Genomic DNA, 22,173 nt, shown 5'->3' on the forward strand with positions numbered 1-22,173 from the left:
AAGATTTTAATTCCCCTTTGCTAAATAGCTTGAAATTTCACACAGGCTGGTTTATTAGATACAAGATGTTAGCTTAAATAAAACCTCTTGTTTTTTTATAATTGTTAGTTGAAAGGCCAACAAAGATACTGTATCCTCTAGTTTACTCCCCAAATGCCTGCAACAGCCAGGGCTAGGCCAGGCATAGCCAGAATCTAGGAACTCCATCTGGGTTTCCCATGTGGGTAACAGCTCTATGCATTTTTTCCCCTTAAAATTAGTTTATTTGAAAGGCAGAGTCAGAGACAGAGATCCTGCATCTATCTACTGGTCCGTTCACCAAAGGGCTGCAACAGCTTGGCCTAGTGTGGGCCAGGGGCCTGTGACTCCATCCTGGTCTTCCATGTGGGTGGCAGGGACCTAATAAGCTCTTGGGCCATCCTCTGCTGCCTTCCTAGGTACATTAGCAGGGAGCTGGATCAGAAGTGGAACACCTGGACTCGCAAAAGAGAAGGGGATGCCCCAGGCCAGCCAGTAGACTGGACAGGGAGCCAGACTCAGGGAGGAGTCAGTGGGTTCCACAGGGGCTGCGCCAGGCACCCAGCAAGGGATGCCTGCATCACAGACAGCAGCTTAACTTGGTGCACCACAGCATTGGTCTCGTGTGGCAGCTCTGGCCACTGCTTTTCCCACATTCATTAGGAGAAAGCTAGAAGTGAAGAGGGGCTGCCAGGACTGGAAACAGCACTCTGGGGGTACTGGCATTGGATGAGGTGGCTTAATCCACTGTACCGCAACACTGCTTGCAAAACAACCTCTTTTCTAATTTTTAAATTTTTTTTACCGCACTTCCTTTCCCTCATCCTTCAAAACAAAAATTGGGGGGTTTACAGATTTGTTTATTCTACCTTTGACTATTAACCTGCTTTTGCTGAGGATTGGATGTTTTAGTAGGAAGAGAAAATAGCTAATTTAGAGTGTTGTAACATTGGAGTGATGGGGTGGGGCTGGAGGCAGTTGCTGTAGTGTAAAAACATGCACATGAGGTGGTAGGAGAGGTTGGGAAAGCTGTTAAGGCTCAGTCAAAAATGAAAGGAAAATTTCTACTTCCTATGCTTCATTCTTTAGTTATCATACTCCTAAACCCCAGATTTTGGAGGTTATCCATACTGTTGCATTATGCTTGTGAAACACTGAAGCTTTCTGAAATTATAATACTTTGGTTCTTTCAGTGACTTTTCATACCTGGAAGCAGCACAAAAATTCTTAGGTGGACTGTGGTTTAGTTTCAGAGTACTGAGATTATTGTGTGTATAGCCTCCTGAGACCAGGACTCGGAAGTAAAGCCATTGTGGGTATATAAATATAAGTTAAACCTAAGATATAAGATGAGTATTTATACAGCATGTAAGTATATGAATTATAATTTAGCTATACCCATGATTGAGTCAGATGGAGTTTGGTTATTCTTTAGGAATCCCATTTAGAGTATTCCAAGAATTCTTTAGTGGTCCTGTCTTCCCATTATCATTCCTTTTGAGCATGCTTACACATATTCTGTATCTTTCCATGTTTTTATCTATGACAATAAACTGTTAGATTTATATTTCATTATTTTAGAAATGGTCTGTATATGTTAGTATCTTGTGCCTAAAGAAAACAATGAAAAGTTTAACACTTAAATTAGGTTAACATTTTCAGTTAACATCTTTTCTACTAGAAATGTCAGCAGTTTTTCTCTTGGGGAAAAATGATTACTTCATTTATTTAGCAGAATTATTAAGTAGTGTCTAAGTGCACTATTCAAGGTTATAGAGAGACACAGTTCTGCCTTATTAAGGGAGCTTACCCACCTAGTGACTGAAGAAAGTCATAAAATTATTGATTCTAATATTTGTGGTACTACTTTATTGTTTAAGAAAAGTCTTTCAGGGATAGTGACTTGCCCAAAGACACACAGTTGACAGTTGGTACAAGTAACATTTTGAAATTAGATTGTACTCTTTTATAGCACACAGTCGTTAATTATTTTATAGGAAATTACCTTAACTTCAGCAATGCTACATATAGCTATAATGAATAGTTGTATGATGAAAGACAAAGTTTTATAAACATAAGGAATTTTGAATTCATGAACTCTTCTTACTTTACAGTTGATGTATTTATGGCCCTAAAAAGAAGGTATTTTGAAAGTTGATTGACGAGTTATATAATTGAATATTCCTATAGTTGGAACACATTTTCTCCTTAGGGTCTATCTCTTACTAGATTTAATTAACTCCATTGACCTAAGCTGTTTGATTTCAGTGTTTGCCAAGACTTAGAATTTACCTTTCAAATGATGTTCGATAGGCTGATAATGCCCACATTATTTTACTTTGATATTTCAAGTTCAGAGAAGCATACTGTTGCTTTTCTATCAGAGATAAAGCAAATTAATTCAATTTCTAGAAATGAAAATTTCTTAAGGAAATAATTGCTCTTTACACTTTAATTTTAAATGTTCAATTTATGTCCTTAGTGTATATTTGACATGAATAACATGATGCTTATTATTCTTTAAATGAAATCTTACTGATCTTCAGTCAGATGTGTTTGGTCATTTAAATAATAGCAAGGGTTGCACCCGGCTGTTGATTCCTTTCAGTATTTAGGGTGATGAATGCTTCAGTCTCACAATGCATAATGATTACTCACAAGTTAGTACATTTGATTAGTACTTTTAAAATGTTTTTGTTTTCCTTGGTTTGAGGACTTTAAAAAGTAAACAAAATTTAATAATATTAATGTTTTCCATCCAATTACAGGAGTCAGAAATACCATCAGAGGAGGGGTACTGTGACTTTAATAGTAGGCCAAATGAGAACTCTTATTGCTATCAACTTCTTCGACAACTAGATGAACAGAGAAAGAAAGATATCCTTTGTGATGTCAGCATTGTGGTGAGCGGAAAAATCTTTAAAGCTCATAAGAACATCCTGGTTGCAGGCAGCCGTTTCTTTAAGACTTTATATTGCGTTTCAAACAAAGAAAGCCCTAACCAAAACAATACTACCCATTTAGATATTGCTGCAGTTCAAGGTTTTTCAGTCATCTTGGACTTCTTGTATTCTGGTAACCTGGTGCTCACAAGCCAAAATGCCATTGAAGTGATGACAGTGGCCAGCTATCTTCAGATGAGTGAAGTTGTTCAAACTTGCCGAAATTTCATTAAAGATGCCTTAAATATAAGCATTAAATCAGAAGCTCCAGAGTCTGTAGTTGTGGACTATAACAATAGAAAACCAGTTAATAGAGATGGTCTGTCTTCATCACGGGATCAAAAAATTGCCAGCTTTTGGGCAACACGGAATCTTACCAATTTGGCAAGTAATGTAAAAATTGAAAATGATGGTTGTAATGTCGACGAGGGCCAATTAGAAAACTACCAAATGAGTGACAGTAATTGGGTCCAGGATGGTTCTCCTGAATTGGCTGAAAATGAATCTCAAGGTCAAACAAAAGTGTTTATTTGGAATAATATGGGCTCCCAGGGAATTCAAGAGACTGGCAAAACAAGGAGGAAAAACCAAACTACAAAGAGATTTATTTATAACATACCACCTAATAATGAAACAAATTTAGAAGATTGCTCAGTGATGCAACCACCTGTTGCCTATCCAGAAGAAAATAAGACGCTAATCGTCAAGGAAGAACCAGGTAAATATTGTATATACAAAGGTATCTCGGTTTTCATTCTGATTACATTTGGATATAATCTTGAGTATATTTTGAAAGTATGTTTGTAATTAAAATGTTTATTATAAAAGTAGCATTAAATTTGAGTGTTTACAGTAGAAGTGGGGGGGGACTTGAACAATTTTTAGTATATTTGTCTATTCCCTATGCATTGTGTATGTGAATTTCTCAAAAGTATTGATAACCATGGCATTGTCTATATGGATGACCTTTGATTTACTTATTGTAAGATTAAAATATCTTGAGTTGAAAAGGAATTTAATGCACCTAACCTACCAAACATAGCTTAGCCTCATCTATGTTAAATGTGCTCAGAACATTTGCATTAGGCTACAGTTGGGCAAAATCTTCTCACACAAAGCCTATTTTATGTTCTGAATGTCTCAGTTTATCAAATACAGTGCTGAAAGTGAAAAACAATGATTGAGTATACTTTTTGCACTATTACAAATTTGTAAGTTGGGCCACTTTAAGTTTTGGATGTGGACTCCATTGCATATATAGGTCTTTGACTTTCCTGATCTTTTGCCATTATGCTATTTTTTACCTAGTGCTGGGATAGAATCTTTATTTGTAATATATAATCCGCTTGTCATTTCAAAGCATTGATGAGACCTAGTCAGCTTAATCATTTTTTTGGTATTTAAACATTTAATTATAGAACTTATAGAAGCTGGAATATTTTAAGTTTATATTATCGTGGTTGAGCTTTTTAAGGAGTGGAGGACCATTGTTAAAGAGTATAAATAGAAATATTTATAATATTTTGAAATTGAAACTTTATTTTACATTTAGATTGTGCCTGTGTTTGAAAAGCAACTTGGTGGGTTTGAGGTTCCTTATGCATACCTCACATTTGTCTACTACTGTCTTGTGATTTGATGCTTGTTTTCCAAGCACTATGAACCACTCAGTGTCTGATTTGCATGATGCTGATAATCTGAGGATGGAGTACTTTTGTTATCAGTTTGAGTCATTGTTTTGTTTGCTGAGAGGGCAAAAAGGGATAGTAAAATTTTGTGAGATGATTTTGCTAGTGTTTTAGTTTGCACTAGTAGCATATGTATATAATTAATACTATTTACTGATCTGTTCCCTTATTGTACATCAAGTTTTTAGCAGTAAAATCTCCAAGACACTTAAGAAAAAGTATTGAAGTTAGATAGACTTCTTAGAACCTGTTTTTGGTGTCCTTAATATAGAAGATCTTGACAGATTTCTCAAAAATTAGAGCTATATTGTCTTTCTACTGCATGGATTATTCCAGTATGCTAGGAACCCTGTAGTGTTTTTAAATATATGAGTGTGTCCATCATATATACCTTTGTGTATACATACACACTATTTCTTTAAAGATAAGCAGATCTTTAGGGGAACAGTTGATCAACAGCAAAATCATTCAGAGCTAACCTCATTCTTAAAAGTCAATTTAATTAGAGTGATTTAATATTAATATTAAGCCAAAGTGCATGCTTTTAAAAAATAGCATTAATAGCAACTATGTTAGCAAGCATCTTTCATTGTTTTTATTGGTGGTCTAAGTCTATAATAAATCTAATAGGCTTTCAATTTATCTCTTATTTATAAAAGATAATTTTATTATACCATTGATAACACTTTGGCATTTGAACCTTGCTTTAACTCAGCAAATTGGTTGTATCAGTGATGTGCTGCATTCCAACCGTTAAGCTTTTTACAACTTTTTAATACCTTTAAATCCAACTTCATTCAATTGTAGAAAGTAGGTCTTATTAAAAAAAAAGCATTAGGTTGGCATAATATGTATTAGCCAGGGGTTGGTAGATTTTTACTGGAAAAGGCCAAAAACAGTAGCTACAAGGGATCTTCAAAGACTTCATGGATTTTAATTTTTTTTCCACCAGAGTAAACATCTTCCAAATCTATTTTTTCATGAAGTACTGGCATATCATCAACTTTCCTGGCCGAAAGGTCATCTACTCAACTCTGTAATTTGTAGCCTATAAGCAGTTATAGGTAATATGTAAGCAAATGAATATGGGTGTGTTCCTGTAAAACTTTATTGCCAACCCTTGGTATAGAACAATGAGTCTTAGTCATGGCCACATGTTATCAGTTTGGGAGCATTACATACCATGATGCCCGAGTCTCCTCTAGGAATTCCAGTTTATTTGGTATGCAATGTGGTCTGGGTGTTAGAATTTTTTTTAAAGTTCTGTAGGTGATTCTGCTGTGAGTCAAGGTTAAAATCTGCTGGTAACAGTGGAAAGAGCCTAAAGTGAGTCAGACATAATGGATTTGAAAGTCAATTCTGCCACATACCTAATATGCCACCATGATCAAATTGGCTCCTTCTCAGTTTCTTCATCTTTAAAATATGATGCTTATTTTATTAGAATTATTACTATAACAAAATGAACACAAAGTACCTGAACTGTCACAGTCAGCTCTATCACCCTTAAACCTGGGGATGACTGTTGGGGTTATTTATATCAGTTTTCCAGTGCTATATACTGTCTACCAAGTGCTCACCTCAGCCTGACTTTGAATACTTACAAAGATTACTTTCTTAAGCAGCCTGTTTCAGTGTGGAATGACTAAATTATTAGGAAGTCATTTTATTTTGAGCCAGAATTTGTTTTTCTTTAACATCATAAATCTGTCATTTGAATCGAATTTGAACCTAACCTCTAATCCTTCTAATCTACCTGATGGCCCTTCAAATATTAGACACTTAAGAAATTCCCCCTGAAGCCCCATTTTTTATAAGTTAAGTCCTGTTTCTTCTATCTTGTGAATATACAGAGTTGACTAACTCCAGGCAATTTCTGACCAATATAGAACACAGTGGGCCTGTGTTTACCAAGGTTAAGGCCTTTCTCAAGGTTATTCAGCTAGTAAAAGTAGAGAGAGGCAGGTTTCATATTTAGGTCTGTTTCATTAAAAGCTTGGGATTAACCACTAAACTAGTAGACCCTTGTTTTATAAAAAAACATTAGTCCCCTTTAAATTTAAAAGGTTTTTGTGTATCTCTATTGTATAGGCTTTAATTTCCAGTTATTGAGAATATAATATTTTTAGTGAAAATATTTTTAGTGAAATACCTTAAGAGGAATTTCAAATTCTGTACCAAACATATGAAAAGTCGTAGAGAATTACTTAATCCATAAACAGTACAGGGCATATTTGGATTTGTGGATCCCGCTTGTAGAAACCATGGATTACCCAGGTTTTTAAGTCCGCAGTTTGTAAAATATAGCTCCAATAACATGTCTTCATGTAATGTTGAAGCTGATTTGGAGTGCCTTATAAAGATTGAGATAAGAAGGTATACCCATACCATAATTGTCCAGGATTTTATTCACATGTGTTTTGACTTTTAGTTTTGTTTTTTAATCTTGAAGAAGCTAGCCTGTTGACTCAGTATTGGGATTCAGTTGAGATCATGTCTGATATTTGAATATGTGAAGTGGAACTTGTAAATTACTTCGGTTTTATTGGTGTTAAAGCTGTTAATTGGGGGGGGGAAAGTGTCGTTAATGAATTGCCCTAATGGAAAAGAATTTTCAAATTCTTGTTTTGCTGATTTGCAACTGGAAAATATTAAACGTTATCTAAAGTAGATAAAAATATAAAATAAGAAAATAAATTGTAGAGAAAAATAATGCTAAATTTCTTTTACAAAATACATTCGTGTAGGTTGTTGCATTTAATCAGAACAAGTCAGATACCCATCCTATTTTTTTGTTGTAGTTCTCTTAATGCTGTCAACTGATGGGACATGGTTTTCTGAGTCTAGGTTTTATATTTATACCAGTTGTACTTCAGGTTCCACCCATTGTAAATAATTATACTCTGTATATGTATTATACACAAATATATTTCATTTTTTAACAAAATCTTTGAAAAGACATTAGCAAAATAGAAGTAAAAATTAGCAGAGCAGAGTGCTAGTCACGTGTGAATATGGTTTTCCTAATGAAGTTTCTAACTGGCTCTAAGGTACTAAGCAATCTTTATGGAAAGGAAGAAACATCATTTCTGTAAGATGACAGACTTTGGGTACTGACTTCTGAAAGGAATTTCCCCAGAGATGTTTTATACAGTTAGCAATGAGTGGTATAACAGTTTCTTCAAGTGTTTCCTAGTAAGTGCAGCAGATTATTTTGATTTTTATCATTGACAAAAGTTAATATGGATCCATGTTGGTGATTGATGTTTTTCTTAATACCTCACAGATAATTTGGATGGAAGGTGATTTTTACTTGATCAAAATATATAATTTAGTTATTTTGATAAATCTAGGCAGTGCTTTCTCCCATCTAGTCTTATAATGGGAAAATAGTTTTAGTAGCATGTGTAAATTTGTATTAATCCTGACAAGTAAAGTTGAAGTCAGCTTTAATTTGTATAATTGCCTTTTGGTTAGAAGATCTATAATTTAGTATTTAGAAAACAATTTTGAGGAAAAAGCATCTTCAGACTAGATAGCTTTAAGGAATCTTAATGAGGTATGTGTATTTGAAGTAATGACTTACTCTGTATAGTATAGTAAACTAATTAATTAGACTAACCAGCATTTCTGCGTTTCTGTTTTGATGTTCAGTATTACTTTTGGGAACTGGAATCCCAAAATGCTTTCAAAATAATTACATTTTTCAGCTTATAAAACCATTTTTAAAGTTTTGATTTTAACCATGCTGTATAAATTTAGTGTATAAACTATTTTAAACAAGTTTACAAACCATGGAAGTTGACTTTGATAAAGAATACTTGGAGCCGGCGCCGTGGCTCAATAGGCTAATCCTCCACCTTGCGGCGCCGGCACACCGGGTTCTAGTCCCGGTTGGGGCGCTGGATTCTGTCCCGGTTGCCCCTCTTCCAGGCCAGCTCTCTGCTATGGCCAGGGAGTGCAGTGGAGGATGGCCCAGGTGCTTGGGCCCTGCACCCCATGGGAGACCAGGAAAAGCACCTGGATCCTGGCTCCTGCCATCGGATCAGCGCGGTGCGCCGGCTGCAGCGGCGGCCATTGGAGGGTGAACCAACGGCAAAGGAAGACCTTTCTCTCTGTCTCTCTCTCTCACTGTCCACTCTGCCTGTCAAAAAAAAAAAAAAAAAAAAAAAAAAAAAAAAAAAAAGAATACTTGGACTTTGGGCTCAAGTTCTGCCACTAACTAGCTTTGAATATATCTGAAATGGGAATATTTTCTCCAATGGGAAAGAAGTAGAACTTCTGCCTCATAGTCTTAAAAGCTGTTAAAAGCCCAAAACTTTTTGTTACTCATTTTGGCAGCAAAGCCAGTTACATTTTTTACTTAGTTCCTTAAATATTTGTATTCATACTTTGTTGCAGAAATGTTAATGTTTTGGTTATAGATTGCTTCCCCCGACTCTGCTGTGGTATTGTAGTTACTACTTTTCTAAAACCTGAAAAATACTACCTTCTACATTTTGCCCCAGGGGGTTTATATAACAGATTTATGGACCTGGATTAGTTTTCTTTCTCTTAGGGATTCCAGATGTTCTGCAAAGCCTTTCAGGCATCTTTCTGATAGGCAGTGTTATCAAGGTTGTGCCACAGCCAAAATGCTAAATCATTTTCATTAGAACTTAATAATTGGGTTTGAAGATCTGGTGCTCATCTTATTTATTTTTGAGAGGGAAAGAGGCAGAGAGAGCTGCCCACGAATTCACTCCCCAAATGCCAACAACAGCCAGGGCCGGGCCAGACCAAAACCTGGAGCAGGGAACTCAGTCCAGGCCTTCTACATGAGTGACAGAGATTCAACTATTTGAGTCATCACTATTGCTTCCCAGAGAGTGTATTAGCAGGAAGTTAAACCCAGGCACTCCAGGGATGTGGGATGCATGCATCCCAAATGTCATCTAACCCACTATATCCAACATTGTTCCTGAATACTCGTTTTAAAAAAAAAAAACAAAAACACCTAGTAGTTAGGGACTGTACACTCTACAAAGGCGTAAGAATCTTACGTTTAGTATTAATAAATGTGAGAAAGTAGACAGCTATATGATAGTAGAAATAATCTACCATATTTTTTCCCTCTCTCCTTTAATTTTGCTCTGCATAATGTTACTTTCTGCTGTATCTGGCCTAAGAGTAATTATTACCTACAAAGTTAGAAACTGTAAGGAATGGAGGTTGTGTGGCCAGAGATCTGGGAGCTGAAGAAGCCTTATGTGGATCAGTTTCAGCGGTGTTTCTGACTGCTGCCTGCTTGAGCTTAAGTTGTCTAAACCTTACAAATATCAGTCCCTGAGAATTTTCATAGAACTGGAATTTTATTTTTTTTTTATTTTATTTTTTTTATTTTTTGACAGGCAGAGTGGACAGTGAGAGAGAGAGACAGAGAGAAAGGTCTTCCTTTGCCGTTGGTTCACCCTCCAATGGCCGCCACGGCCAGCGCGCTGCAGCCAGCGCACCGTGCTGATCCAATGGCAAGAGCCAGGAGCCAGGTGCTTTTCCTGGTCTCCCATGGGGTGCAGGGTCCTCCACTGCACTCCCTGGCCACAGCAGAGGGCTGGCCTGGAAGAGGGGCAACCGGGACAGAATCCGGCGCCCCGACCGGGACTAGAACCCGGTGTGCCGGCGCCGCTAGGCGGAGGATTAGCCTAGTGAGTCGCGGCGCCGGCCTGGAATTTTATTTTCTGAAAACCTTACTTAATATAGTACGATGACCAGATAGTCTTTCAGTTTTTATTTTCAAAGCTTACTCTTAAAAAAGGTTTATATTATAACCAAATACTACTTTCCTGAAACTCCAGAATAGCTTTCCACGTCATCACAGAAGAGGAAATTGGGAGACAGAATTGTAATTTAAATGCCCAGAAACTAAGCAGTATGGCAGATAGTGTCAAGGTTGAGGAGTCCATTATCTGGAATGTGATTCACAATAGGATAGCCATGGGATAGAAATATGTATTAGTGCAATGTGCTAAATGTTAAAATCAGATTATTTAAGAAGTGGGGGGGGGGTTGGGTAGCAGAGACTCCTAATTGCTCAGAAGAATTGGAGAAAACTTCATAGAGAAGGCAGTAGGAGTATGCAAGGGGAGGAAGAAGGGCAGCACTGACTATCAGGTGGCAAGGAAATGCAATGAAATGGGTAAATGAATAGAAAGGGGAGTGTAGTTGGGAGATAAATTAGGACTAGATTTGTGATTAACTTTGTATGCTGTGGAGATAAAAGGTGGATTTTGTTTTACACACTCAGGCAACAATGTTTTTAACTTGAGGTTTGATCTGGTTATATTTGCATTTCAAACTAGTACATTTGAAGACATTGATTATAGATTGGTACTGAGGAGACCTGATAGGGACTATTTGTTTTAGAAATGATAGCCTTTTGAATAGTGGAAAGAAGTTTGGGAGCGAAAGGAAAGCTACCTTGAATTTCTAAGCTGCTACAGGGGTGTGTGTGTGTGTGTGTGTGTGTGTGTGTGTAAAATGCTTACAACTGAATTTATTCTCTACTAAAGGAAAAAACTGAAGGGGAAAAATCTTGGTTATGAAAATAAGACTTACTTTTAGTGAAAAGAACTTAGGTGGGTACATATTTATATGAAATGAAAGTTGAATAGATCTTACTGTACAGTGGAATGTAATTCCAATGCTTCCATTTTAGATGTCTTCTGCCATACAATTCTTTTTTAGAATATTTGTCTTGTAACAAAATCTGAATTAGTCTGTGTCTGCATCATGTTTGGAATATTGAGAGTCAGGAGACCTTCATTCCATCCCAGTATTGTTTGGCTTAGTGCTTCCCAGACAGTTGCTAAACTACTCACTTCCCAGATGATTTGGAAGGATTGATACAGCCAGCCCACTGTGGTCCAGGGAAAGCCTTTTATGAATACAGGCACAAAAATGAACTTCACGTAATGACCAGGTCTTATAGTTAGTACTTTATAACTTAGTTAATACCAATATCACTTCTCACTGCAATTTTGTGAAGTAGGTAAATATTGCTAATTATTTTCCATGAAAAGGAAAAAAAAAGCTACATAAACATTTTGGAGTAGAGACTGAGTCTTTTTTTTTTTTTTAAGATTTATTTTGTTTATTTGAAAGGCAGAATTAGAAAAGACAGAGGTCTTGCATCCACTGGTTCACTTTCCAAATAGCCACAATGGTTGGGGCTGGGGCAGATTGAAGCCAGGAACCAGGAGCTTCATTCAGGACTCCCATGTGGGTGCAGGGGCCCAAGCACTTGGGCCATCCTTCCCTGCTTTCTCAGGTGCATTAGCAGGGAGTTGGATTGAAAGTGGAGCCAATCAGGAATGGAACTGGCACCCTATTGGGATGCCAGCACCATAGGCAGTAGCTTTACCCATTATTCTGCAACACAGGCTGGAGACCAAGAAATATTCTAATCTTTTAATCTCATCTCATCCTCTCTCCTTATTAATCTGAACTTTTAAATCATAAATATCATTTTTAAAAGTGTAACATGATTCATCAGAAATATAAAAAATACGAATTTAAAGAAGGAGGATGCCTTAAGATACAAAAATGTATTATAGAGAACAGTGGTAACTAATATCTTGGTATCCTTAAGATTTCAGAGGCAGGTTTATTAACTAAAGGAAACCTAATAAATGATGGTTTTTCATAGAATGGGGTTTGAGTGTATGTCTGACATCTGGTTCCCAGGTTCCCAGGTTGCAAATTGTAGTATTTTGATTGTGTGTTATATGCCAGACCCCAAGACTTGATGCATGCTAATAAATCAGGATATAGTTTAACACAGTTAACAAATAATGCACAGCTCTACTGCTAACTCATTACTGTTAAACATTTGGGAGAAGTTCAATCTTTATATTTTGATTTATATTTTTTTTGGAATACAGAGTTTGAGTGATGGAGATCTGTCCACTGATTCACTCCCCAAATGCCCACAATAGCCAGGACTGGACTGAACTGAAACCAGGAACCCAGAATCCCATCTGCATGTTCCATGTGGGTGGCAGGAACCGGAGTACTTGAGCCATCAACCTGTTGGCCTCTGACAGTGTACATTAGCAGGAAGCAGGAATCAGAAGTAGAGTTGAAACTCAAACCCCTGGCACTCAAATGGAATGCAAGTGTTGCAAGTTAACCACTGTGCTAAATGATTTACCTCACTCAGACTTAGGTTCATCATTTTAAAGCTGGAGATAAAAATATCCTTTCTTTTACATAGATAAGTAGTAAAGCTTCTGAGATAATGTGAAGGTTCTTCAAAAAGCTCATGGAAAAGGGAATACAAGATAAGTTTATTTTGGTACAAAATTTTAAAAATCCATGTGTAGTTTTTTTACAGTATGCACTTACCATGAGCTTATGGGACCCCTTATATATGAAAGGCTGTAACTGCTAAAATCTATTTTTGTTTTGTATTGAGAAGGCTGCTCTTAATTGTTTTGCTGGGAATGATGTTTTTAAAAACATGAAATTCTATACACCTTATCATTTAGCCTTCGTCATTTGAATATTGTATACCATACACATACCTGCTACCAGTCAGAAAAATAGTTGTCACCAGTGAAACTAAAGATTTAATAAACAGTTCTTCAGAAAGGTCTTTTGCTATGGGACTGGCATTGTGGCAATATGAGTTAAGCCAACACTTGCTGACACCAGCATTCCTTATGAGAGTGCCATTTTGAGTCCTAAACTACTCTTCTGGTCCAGCTTCCTGCTAATGCTCCTGGGAAGGCATCATAGATTAGCCCAAGTACTTGAACTCCAACTACCCGTGTGGGAGACCAGAATGGAGTTAAGCATGGCACAGACCTGTTGTGATGTTTGGGGAGTGAAACAGCATATGGAAGGTTCTGTGCTATTTGCTCATTCATTCTCTCTCTCTCTCTTTCTATCTGGTTTCAAATAAAGTTGAAACAGTGATATGATATATTGATTCCTAAGTTAAGCTCACCATTGATGAAAGCCCATTGTTAGCCTGCAAAAGCTCACCTTTTTGGAGGTTTGTTTTTGATACTAAGAACCACATAGGTGTTGCCTTTCAAAACAGATAATGTATCTGTTGCTTGGGGATGATTTTGGGTTTTCAAAGGGAAATATTGTTCATAGGAAGACTATATTTATAAGGTTTTGGCTGAGGCCTCTACTTAAGTCCATATGGGATTAAAGGCTACAAATTAAAATCTGATACTTTAGGGGATGGTACAGTGGAAAGTTCCCCCCCCCCCCAAGATTTATTTATTTGAAATGTTGAGAGGGAGAGGCAGAGACAGAACAAGAGCGAAGACTTCAGTCCACTGATTCAGTTTCCCTAAATGGCTGCAACGGCTAGAGCTGAGCTGATCCAAAGCTTCTTCTGGGTCTCCCACATGGATGCAGAAACCCAAGAACTTTGGCCATTTTCTGCTGCTTTCCCAAGTGAATTAGCAGGGAGCTGGACTGGAAGTGGAGCAGCCGGGACTTGAACTGATGCCCACTTGGGATTCCCTGCACTACCAGTGGTAGCTTTAGTCTCTACCCCGCTCCCCTCCTTGCGACATCGCTGGCCTGAGTGAATACCTCTTTTAAGAACTGGCGCCACAGCTAATCCTCCGCCTGTGGTGCCGGTACACCGGATTCTAGTCCCGGTTGGGATACCAGATTCTGTCCCGGTTGCCCCTCTTCCAGGCCAGCTCTCTGCTGTGGCCAGGGAGTGCAGTGGAGGATGGCCCAAGTGCTTGGGCCCTGCACCCCATGGGAGACCAGGAGAAGCACCTGGCTCCTGCCTCCGGATCAGCGCGGTGTGCCGGCCGCAGCGCACCAGCCGCGGCGGCCATTGGAGGGTGAACCAACGGCAAAAGGAAGACCTTTCTCTCTCTCTCTCACTGTCCACTCTGCCTGTAAAAAAAAAAAAAAAAAAAAAAAACACTAGTTGAAGAGAGCCTTCAACAAGTTTATACAATGTAACAGATACAGAAACACCCTGTATTTAAACTCACATGAAAGAATTGTAAGAAATACACTCTGACTGAACTTTATTTAGAATTATGACTTTGGGGCTGGCATTGTGGCATAGTGGGAAAAGCCACTGCCTATAATGCCAGTATCCAGTATGGGCACCAATTTCATGTCCCAACTGCTCCACTTCTAATCCAGCTCCCTGATAATGCACAAAGGAAAGCTAAAGACGATGGCCCAAGTACTTGGGCCCTGCACCCACCTGGGGAGACCTGGATGGAGTTGCAGGCTCCTAGCTTCTGCCTGGCCCAGCCTAACCATTGCAGACATTTGGAGAGTGTGAACTAGCAGATGGAAGCACATGTGTTTCTCTGTCTCTCTTTCTCCCCCAACCCCCTTTTCTTCTCTTTCTCCTTCCCTCCCCCTTCTCTCTTTAGTTGTGCCTTTGAAATAAATCTTTTTAAAATAACAATGACTTCTTGAAAGACTGAGAAACCTAGTAAGATTGTTTAAGTTTTTTTGTTGTTGAAATAATTTTACTTTATCCAGAAACAATCCCTAAATTTCAGTTAAATGTTTTTAGTTTATGTTTAATCTGGATATGTTGTTGACCCAGTGATGGAGAGATTACTCTTCAGATATCGTTAAGACTAAACTTTGTTTAGTAATACAGGTTGCAAAGGGCAGAATATTTATGCCAATATTTAATAGTGTTTTTAAAGACATTGTAGTAATACTGGGAAAATAAACAGTATTGTCCCTGCTTTCAAGGAATGTGGAAAGGAATCTTGTGTCTATTTACTGTGTCTGAATTGCACATGAACAACATGCTTCTTACTCTGACTTTCAACCCATTTTCTCTAGATAATAACCTCATAGTCTATTTTACCAGAGAATATAGAAGCCAAAAGCCTGGAATGACCCAAGGTTGCTGGTTTCAAACCTCTATATATACATCAGTTGCTCCCTCTCAAGTACCACAGCCTGTGCTTCTGGATCCCATACTTGGACTCTCACACAATTCACAATTGACAGTTCTTCTCTTTGCTGATGTGTTTACAGTATCATTAATTTCGTCTTATCATGGTGGCTCTGTCACAATTTAGATGTTATTTTCACCTTCTAAACTAAATCCTTATTCTTCCTTTCCTTCTTTCATTGAAAGTTTTACATTCTTATTCTAGGTCAGTAAATGTCAAGATTTCATGTATTTGATCAGTCGTTTTCTCATGGTCTCATGTTCACTACTATGATTTTTATTTACCATCTATACAACATTTTTATTTCTAACTTAAGCACCAGATCAATAGCCTTTGTTATTATATTTCTCTACTTGGATGCTTAAATAAAATAATAATTAGATGGCCGGCGCCGCGGCTCACTAGGCTAATCCTCCGCCTAGCGGCGCCGGCACACCGGGTTCTAGTCCCGGTCGGGGCGCCGGATTCTGTCCCGGTTGCCCCTCTTCCAGGCCAGCCCTCTGCTGTGGCCAGGGAGTGCAGTGGAGGATGGCCCAGGTGCTTGGGCCCTGCACCCCATGGGAGACCAGGAAAAGCACCTGGCTCCTGGCTCCTGCCATCGGATCAGCGCGGTGCGCCGGCCGCAGCGCGCCAGCCGTGGCGGCCATTGGAGGGTGAACCAACGGCAAAGGAAGACCTTTCTCTCTGTCTCTCTCTCTCACTGTCCACTCTGCCTGTCAAAAAAAAAAATAAAATAAAATAAAAAAAAATAATAATAATAATTAGATGACAAATTGAGAACTAAGTGTTTCACATTTATCTCATTTCACCCTTAAACTTTCCCCTCATTTTTTTTACACTAAAACAGTTATCGACATTGAGTAAGCATCAGAATCATTTAGAGGGCCTATTAAAATATAGATCGCTGAGCCCTCCATCCAAAGGATCTGATTAGGTAAGCCTAGGCTAAGGCCTGAGAAATTGTGTTGCAGGCAGTTTCCCTGATAATGCTGCAATAGGGACTGTACCTGAAGATTTGCATTAAAGAAACGAACTATTCGGAAGCACAGCTGGAAAGTGGCAGAACTAGTATTTGATCCCAGGCAGTCCACTGCCCACATACCAAACCCATTCTATTGTCTGTCTCTTCAGTGTCAGACTCCGTATGTCCTTAACAAAGCTTCTTACTCTTTCTATATCTGGTCCTCCTCCAGGTTTCCTTTAGCTGCTATTACTGTAGGCCAGGAGCTTTCTTCATTACCTCAGAACCTTTCTCCCATGATTTACTAGTTCTGCCCCATAAGCTTTCTCATTCATCTACTTTTCTCCCTTTGCCGCCTTCATAAACCAAGCCAAAGCTACCCTAAGCCTGTACCTGGACTGCTAAAATCACTTCCTGCCTGGTGTGCATACTTCTCTTCATACCCTCATTAAAACAGCAAGGATTAGTTTGTGTGTGTGTGTGTGTGTGTGTGTTTGTTTTAGGCAAATGAGATCATTCCCTGTTTAAAATTCTTCTATCCCTCTATGACAAAGGACAAAATTCTTGCCATGGCCTACAAGGCTCTGTATGACCCACTGTGCATTACTTAACCATCATTTTATACTATTCCTTTTCAATCATTGTGTAATCAAGCAGTCTTCCCAGCCTCTCAGTATTTCAGTACCACATTTGTCCAATGATTTTGCATTTTATAACTATAATAGTCATTGCTCTGCAGAATCCCATTGTATTAATTTCTAATTATTTTTCCGTTGTAAATATTTTGAAGTAAATATCTGCATATATACAGGGGTTTTTTTTTGTTTGGTTTATATGTGTATGTGTATGTAGAGAAGTTTTGTTTCATTTTGTTTTATTTCATCATGGCTGTTGGAGCTAGAGCGGTCAACCATGGTGATACTAAAGATATCAAATGTGAAGTAGAGGGCAGATTGTTCATAAATGGGATTTGGGGACTGTTTTAAGAAATTCATGCCATTTGAGAAGAGGAGGTCTTGAGACAGTAGGATAATTCTAGAGCCATAAGCAGGCACCTAAATAAACCAGACTTTCTAAAATGAAAAATTTGAAGCTTTTTCTCATTTGTGATGAGTAAGTGAAAATTTTAAACCAAAGATTTGTGTTTTAAGACTGTCTCTCTAGCAACAATGTAGGAAGTGAACAGAGGTGTTACAACACTATTTTAGAAACAAGACCAGGAGCCATTTCACCAATTCACTAATCCAAGAGAGTTGATGAGTGCCTGAATTATGGCAGTGGAATGGAACAGGTTTATTGAACATTTTCAAATTAAAGCAAAAAGTACTCGTGCTACCTTTCCACATTTTTTCCATATTCAAGATTAGCTCTTAAGAATTTTGTCTTGCAGGGCCAGTGTTGTGCAGCAGGTTAAGTTGCCACCAACTGTTCTGGCATCCCATAGGAGTTTCTCCCAACTGCTTTGCTTTTAATCCAGTTCCTTGCTAATGTGCCTGGGAAGGTGTAAGATGATATCCCAGTTGTTTGGGTCCCTGTTATACCCATGTGGGCAACCAGGTATGGAGTTCTAAGCTTCTGGCTTCAACCTCGTCCAGCCCCCAGCCATTGTGGCCATTAAAGGAATGAACCAGCGGACAAAAGATATCTTTTTGTCTGACTGTTCACTATTTCTCTCACTGTGCCTGTCAAATAAGTACAAATAAATCTTTTTAAAAAAATCATGTCTTGGAGCAAGTGTTGTGGCATAGCAGAATAAGCCACTGTTTGCAATGCCAGTGTCCCATTCGAGTTTGATCTGCCATGCTTCCCATCCAGCTCCCTGCTAATGAGTATGGGAAAGCAGCAGAGGATGTCCCAAGTACTTGGGCCCCTGCCACCAACATGGGAGACCCAGATGGAGTCCCAGGGTTCAGCCTGGCCCAGCTCTGGCTATGGCAGCCATTTGGGAAGTGAACCAGTGGGTGGAAGAGCTCCTCTCCTTTCTGTTTTCTCCCTCTCTCTTTCACTGCACCTTTCAAATAAATAAATGAAATCTTTGGGAAAAAATTTACTTCTTTATAACAGTCTTTCCCTTACTATTCTGGTTTTAAATGCACTTTTCTACTTCTCAACCAATATAGAAACTGCAGCAATCACATCTACCACTTGTTAGTAATAGGAGGTATCATTTGGTTGTCAGGAGCTACAATTGTAACAGTTGGTTTACAGTATCCAATTCCTACATCAAATCTATGACACAGGTGTATGTAAATGAAGAAACTGAGGCAATTGTTTATACAGCTAGTAAACAAGCCACAATTGTCACCCAGTTCATCCTACCATCACTAAAGCATCCATTAGTAACCAGAACACCATACTTAACTATTTTCCTTGGGTACATATTCTTGTGGTTGAAGACCATGTCAGTTATTTAATTGAAAATATTAGCATATCTGACATGATTTCTGATATTTTCCAAGTACTTTGAGCAAGTCAAAGTGTGTAGCAATTGCTGGATACATTTATTCAGCAGATGGAAGGCATATGTTTTAGACACTGGAATTATTTTTAAATAATTTAGACATTTTTGTGGTTTGTTCACACAGTAGATACTCAGAACTTACAGGTATTCCTTTTATTGTGCATAGGAAAAAATAGAAAGTGGTGTTTTGGGTAATGTGGCTTATAAGTAAATTATTGTACATTTTCTTTTCAGATTTGGATGGTGCTCTCCTCTCAGGGCCAGATGGTGATAGGAGTGTGAATGCAAATTTATTGGGTGAAGCTTGCTCTGGTCAAGATGGAGGTGATGCTGGTAGGTACAGTAAGATTTTAGCAAAAGTACCTTTAAGAGAAGTTGAAGATTGGGAAGTGTTTGTATACATGTTTAGTGGGGCCTACTGCAGTTGCGTTTTGGAGAGAGTATCATTTGTAAATACTTTGTAGTTGCTATATTTATGATGACTTAGGAAACTAGGTAAATAAAAATTGATAGATATTACTGGATTTGTTTGGAGGAGTCATTTAAGAGTTTTAAAAATATAAGTACCAAAGGTAGTTAGATTAATAAGGACTTAGGGCTTCCTCCTAGCATGTAGGTAGAATGAAAATGATAATTATCAGAATAGTTGACTAGTGTGCTTTAATTGGCTTTGAAGCAAAATGATAGTATTATTATTGATGGCTGTAGTGAATGTTGACTATTTTAGAATAATGCTTTCTTATTAGCTATACTTTAGGGGGAGAAGCTTGATGCATATAAAGACAAAATTCATATGGAATTATGAATAAAAAGGGGAGGAATAGTTCCTTTCAGAAGAAAAATAGAATTGGAAAAACATCTATTTTGTAACCCCCACAGGAAATAATTCAAGATCATCAGTGGATATTAAGCACTATTGATGGGCTTGTCCCACCATGATTGAATTGAAAAGTTGTTGGAGAGTAGCCTATTTGCATAGTCTCAAAGTATAACTAGCGAAACTTTATTATAAAATGGACTGAAATTAAGTGCCAGCTAATACCTTACATTAGATGGCACATAACATCTGTGTTAGTAGTATTATCCAGATCTTTAACCTGAATCTAATTGTGAGAAAAAAAAAAAATCAGACAAATCTGTAAATCCAGCTGTATGGTAGATGTTCCAGATTGAAGTGTTGATGTCATGAAAAGCAAGCAAGAAAACCACTAGGTTAGAGACAACCAGATGAAGCATGGATCTTAATTAAGTTAGGGTCCAAAAAATGATCGTGCAGGGCATTTGGGGGAGTAGTTACAAAGGTGTATAGGCAGAAGCAGAATTGTAATGTGGTTGTAGAAGATGCTCAAGTTTTCAAGTAGTCCATCACAAATATTTATGTGTGTAAAAAAAAAAAAAAGAATATGTGTCACAACATTCAAGAAAGATAAAGGAAATGTGGATTTTCATAGACTTTTTTCAGCTCCTATAGCATTGGAATTCTTTTCAAAGTTGATAGGATGGAAGGACACTGGAGACATTCCTTACCAATAGCAGCCAGGACTTTCTGAATATATTATTCACTGAGAAAAATTATGCCAGAGTTCCAAAAGAGTGGCTTTAGTGTGGTTTCTGTTGGCTATTGAAGCCATTAAAAATGTTTTGAAGTTGGCAATTTACAGGTCAAGTATGTTGAATTTTGAAGTTTTTTTACTTCTACAGAAAATTGCTAATAGTGCAAGAGTATTTTATTTGACTTGCTTTCTTGATTTAGCAATCTGATCCAAGAATGGTTTGAATGAAGCTATGTGAATTCCTAGGTAAAAAATCAAGTATTAAAATTTTAATTCTAATCATTGGATTATCAGTTCATAAGTTTTTAGTGATAGTTCATTTCCTTACTCTTACAATGGTATATACCAAATAATATAATACCAAATATACCAAATACTATTAAATATTGAAGATATTAGTACATCTAACGTGATTTTTGATGTTAGTTTTTCAGGTATTTTGGACAAGTCAAAAATACCAGGCATACAATGAGCATTTGCTTCAACAATTAAGTTGCAATTTGGGACAACTGCATCCATTCCAACTTCCTGTTAGTGTATACCCTGGGTTGTAGCAGATCATGGTTCAAATACTTTGATCCCTGCCACCCTCATTGGAGTCTTGGATTAAGTTCCAGGCTCCAGGCCTAGCCTGACCCAGCCTGTGGCTGGCATTTGGCAATGAACTAGCAGATGGAAAATCTCTGTCTTTCAAATACATAATTTGGAAATTTTTAAAAATATGTACCATGTACATGTTAGCATTGCTAGTTAGATTCAGTCAGCAAATAATTGGAATGTGTATGTTATAGACATTGGAGATACAAAGGAGAGAGTAAGACAGGGATTTGTTTGTCTGAAAGGCAGAGCTACAGAGAATGGGAGACAGATCCTTCATGCTGTGGTTTACTCTCCAAATGGCTACAGCAGCTGCAGCTGGGCTTTGCCAAAGTCAGGAGCCTGGAATTCCATCTGGATCTCCCATGTGGGTGGTAGGGGCCCAGTACTTGGGCTATCTGCTTCTTTCTCAGGTACATTAGCAGAGTTGCATCAGAAGTGGAACAGCCAGGACTCCCAACCAGTATTCCTGGGATGCTGACAGAGCAGGTAGCAGCTTAACTTGCTGTGCCATAATGCTGGCCCCTACACCAGTTAGTCTTAAAATGTGATAGTCTTGGGTGCAATATGGAGAATATCCCATTTGAATTTGAGCTTCTGCACGACAGAATCCTCTAAAGGGATAGAAGCAACTATTAAGAGTGCTGAGGGTCGGGCCGGCGCTGTGGATCACTTGGTTAATCCCATATGGGCACCAGGTTCTAGTCCCGGTTGCTTCTCTTCCAGTCCAGCTCTCTGCTGTGGCCCGGGAGGGCAGTGGAGGATGGCTCAAGTGCTTGGGCCCTGCACCCGCATGGGAGATCAGGAGGAAGCACCTGGCTCCTGGCTTCTGATCTGCGCGGTGGGCCGGCCGTAGCGGCCATTTGGGGGGTGAACCAACAGAAGGAAGACCTTTCTCTCTCTCACTGCCTAACTCTGTCAAAAAAAAAAAAAAAAAAAAACCTGGCGCCACAGCTCACTAGGCTAATCCTCCACCTGTGGCACCGGCACCCTGGGTTCTAGTC

At 38.3% G+C, this 22,173-nt stretch overlaps 1 protein-coding gene across 3 annotated transcripts in view; it reads left to right on the plus strand.

Moving 5' to 3' along the window:
* ZBTB10 (zinc finger and BTB domain containing 10) overlaps window positions 1-22,173 on the plus strand; it is a 48,926-nt gene that overhangs the window by 19,790 nt on the left and 6,963 nt on the right. For all 3 annotated transcript variants that reach the window (XM_089335458.1, XM_008255691.4, XM_017341413.4), the window contains exons 2-3: window positions 2,787-3,678; window positions 19,254-19,352. In XM_089335458.1, the coding sequence (XP_089191584.1) occupies window positions 2,787-3,678; window positions 19,254-19,352 (991 nt within the window). The remainder of the gene's footprint in view (window positions 1-2,786; window positions 3,679-19,253; window positions 19,353-22,173) is intronic.

This window comes from Oryctolagus cuniculus, chromosome 6, assembly GCF_051225735.1.
Source record: "Oryctolagus cuniculus isolate XC-2025 breed Fujian yellow rabbit chromosome 6, ASM5122573v1, whole genome shotgun sequence".
NCBI lineage: Eukaryota > Metazoa > Chordata > Mammalia > Lagomorpha > Leporidae > Oryctolagus > Oryctolagus cuniculus.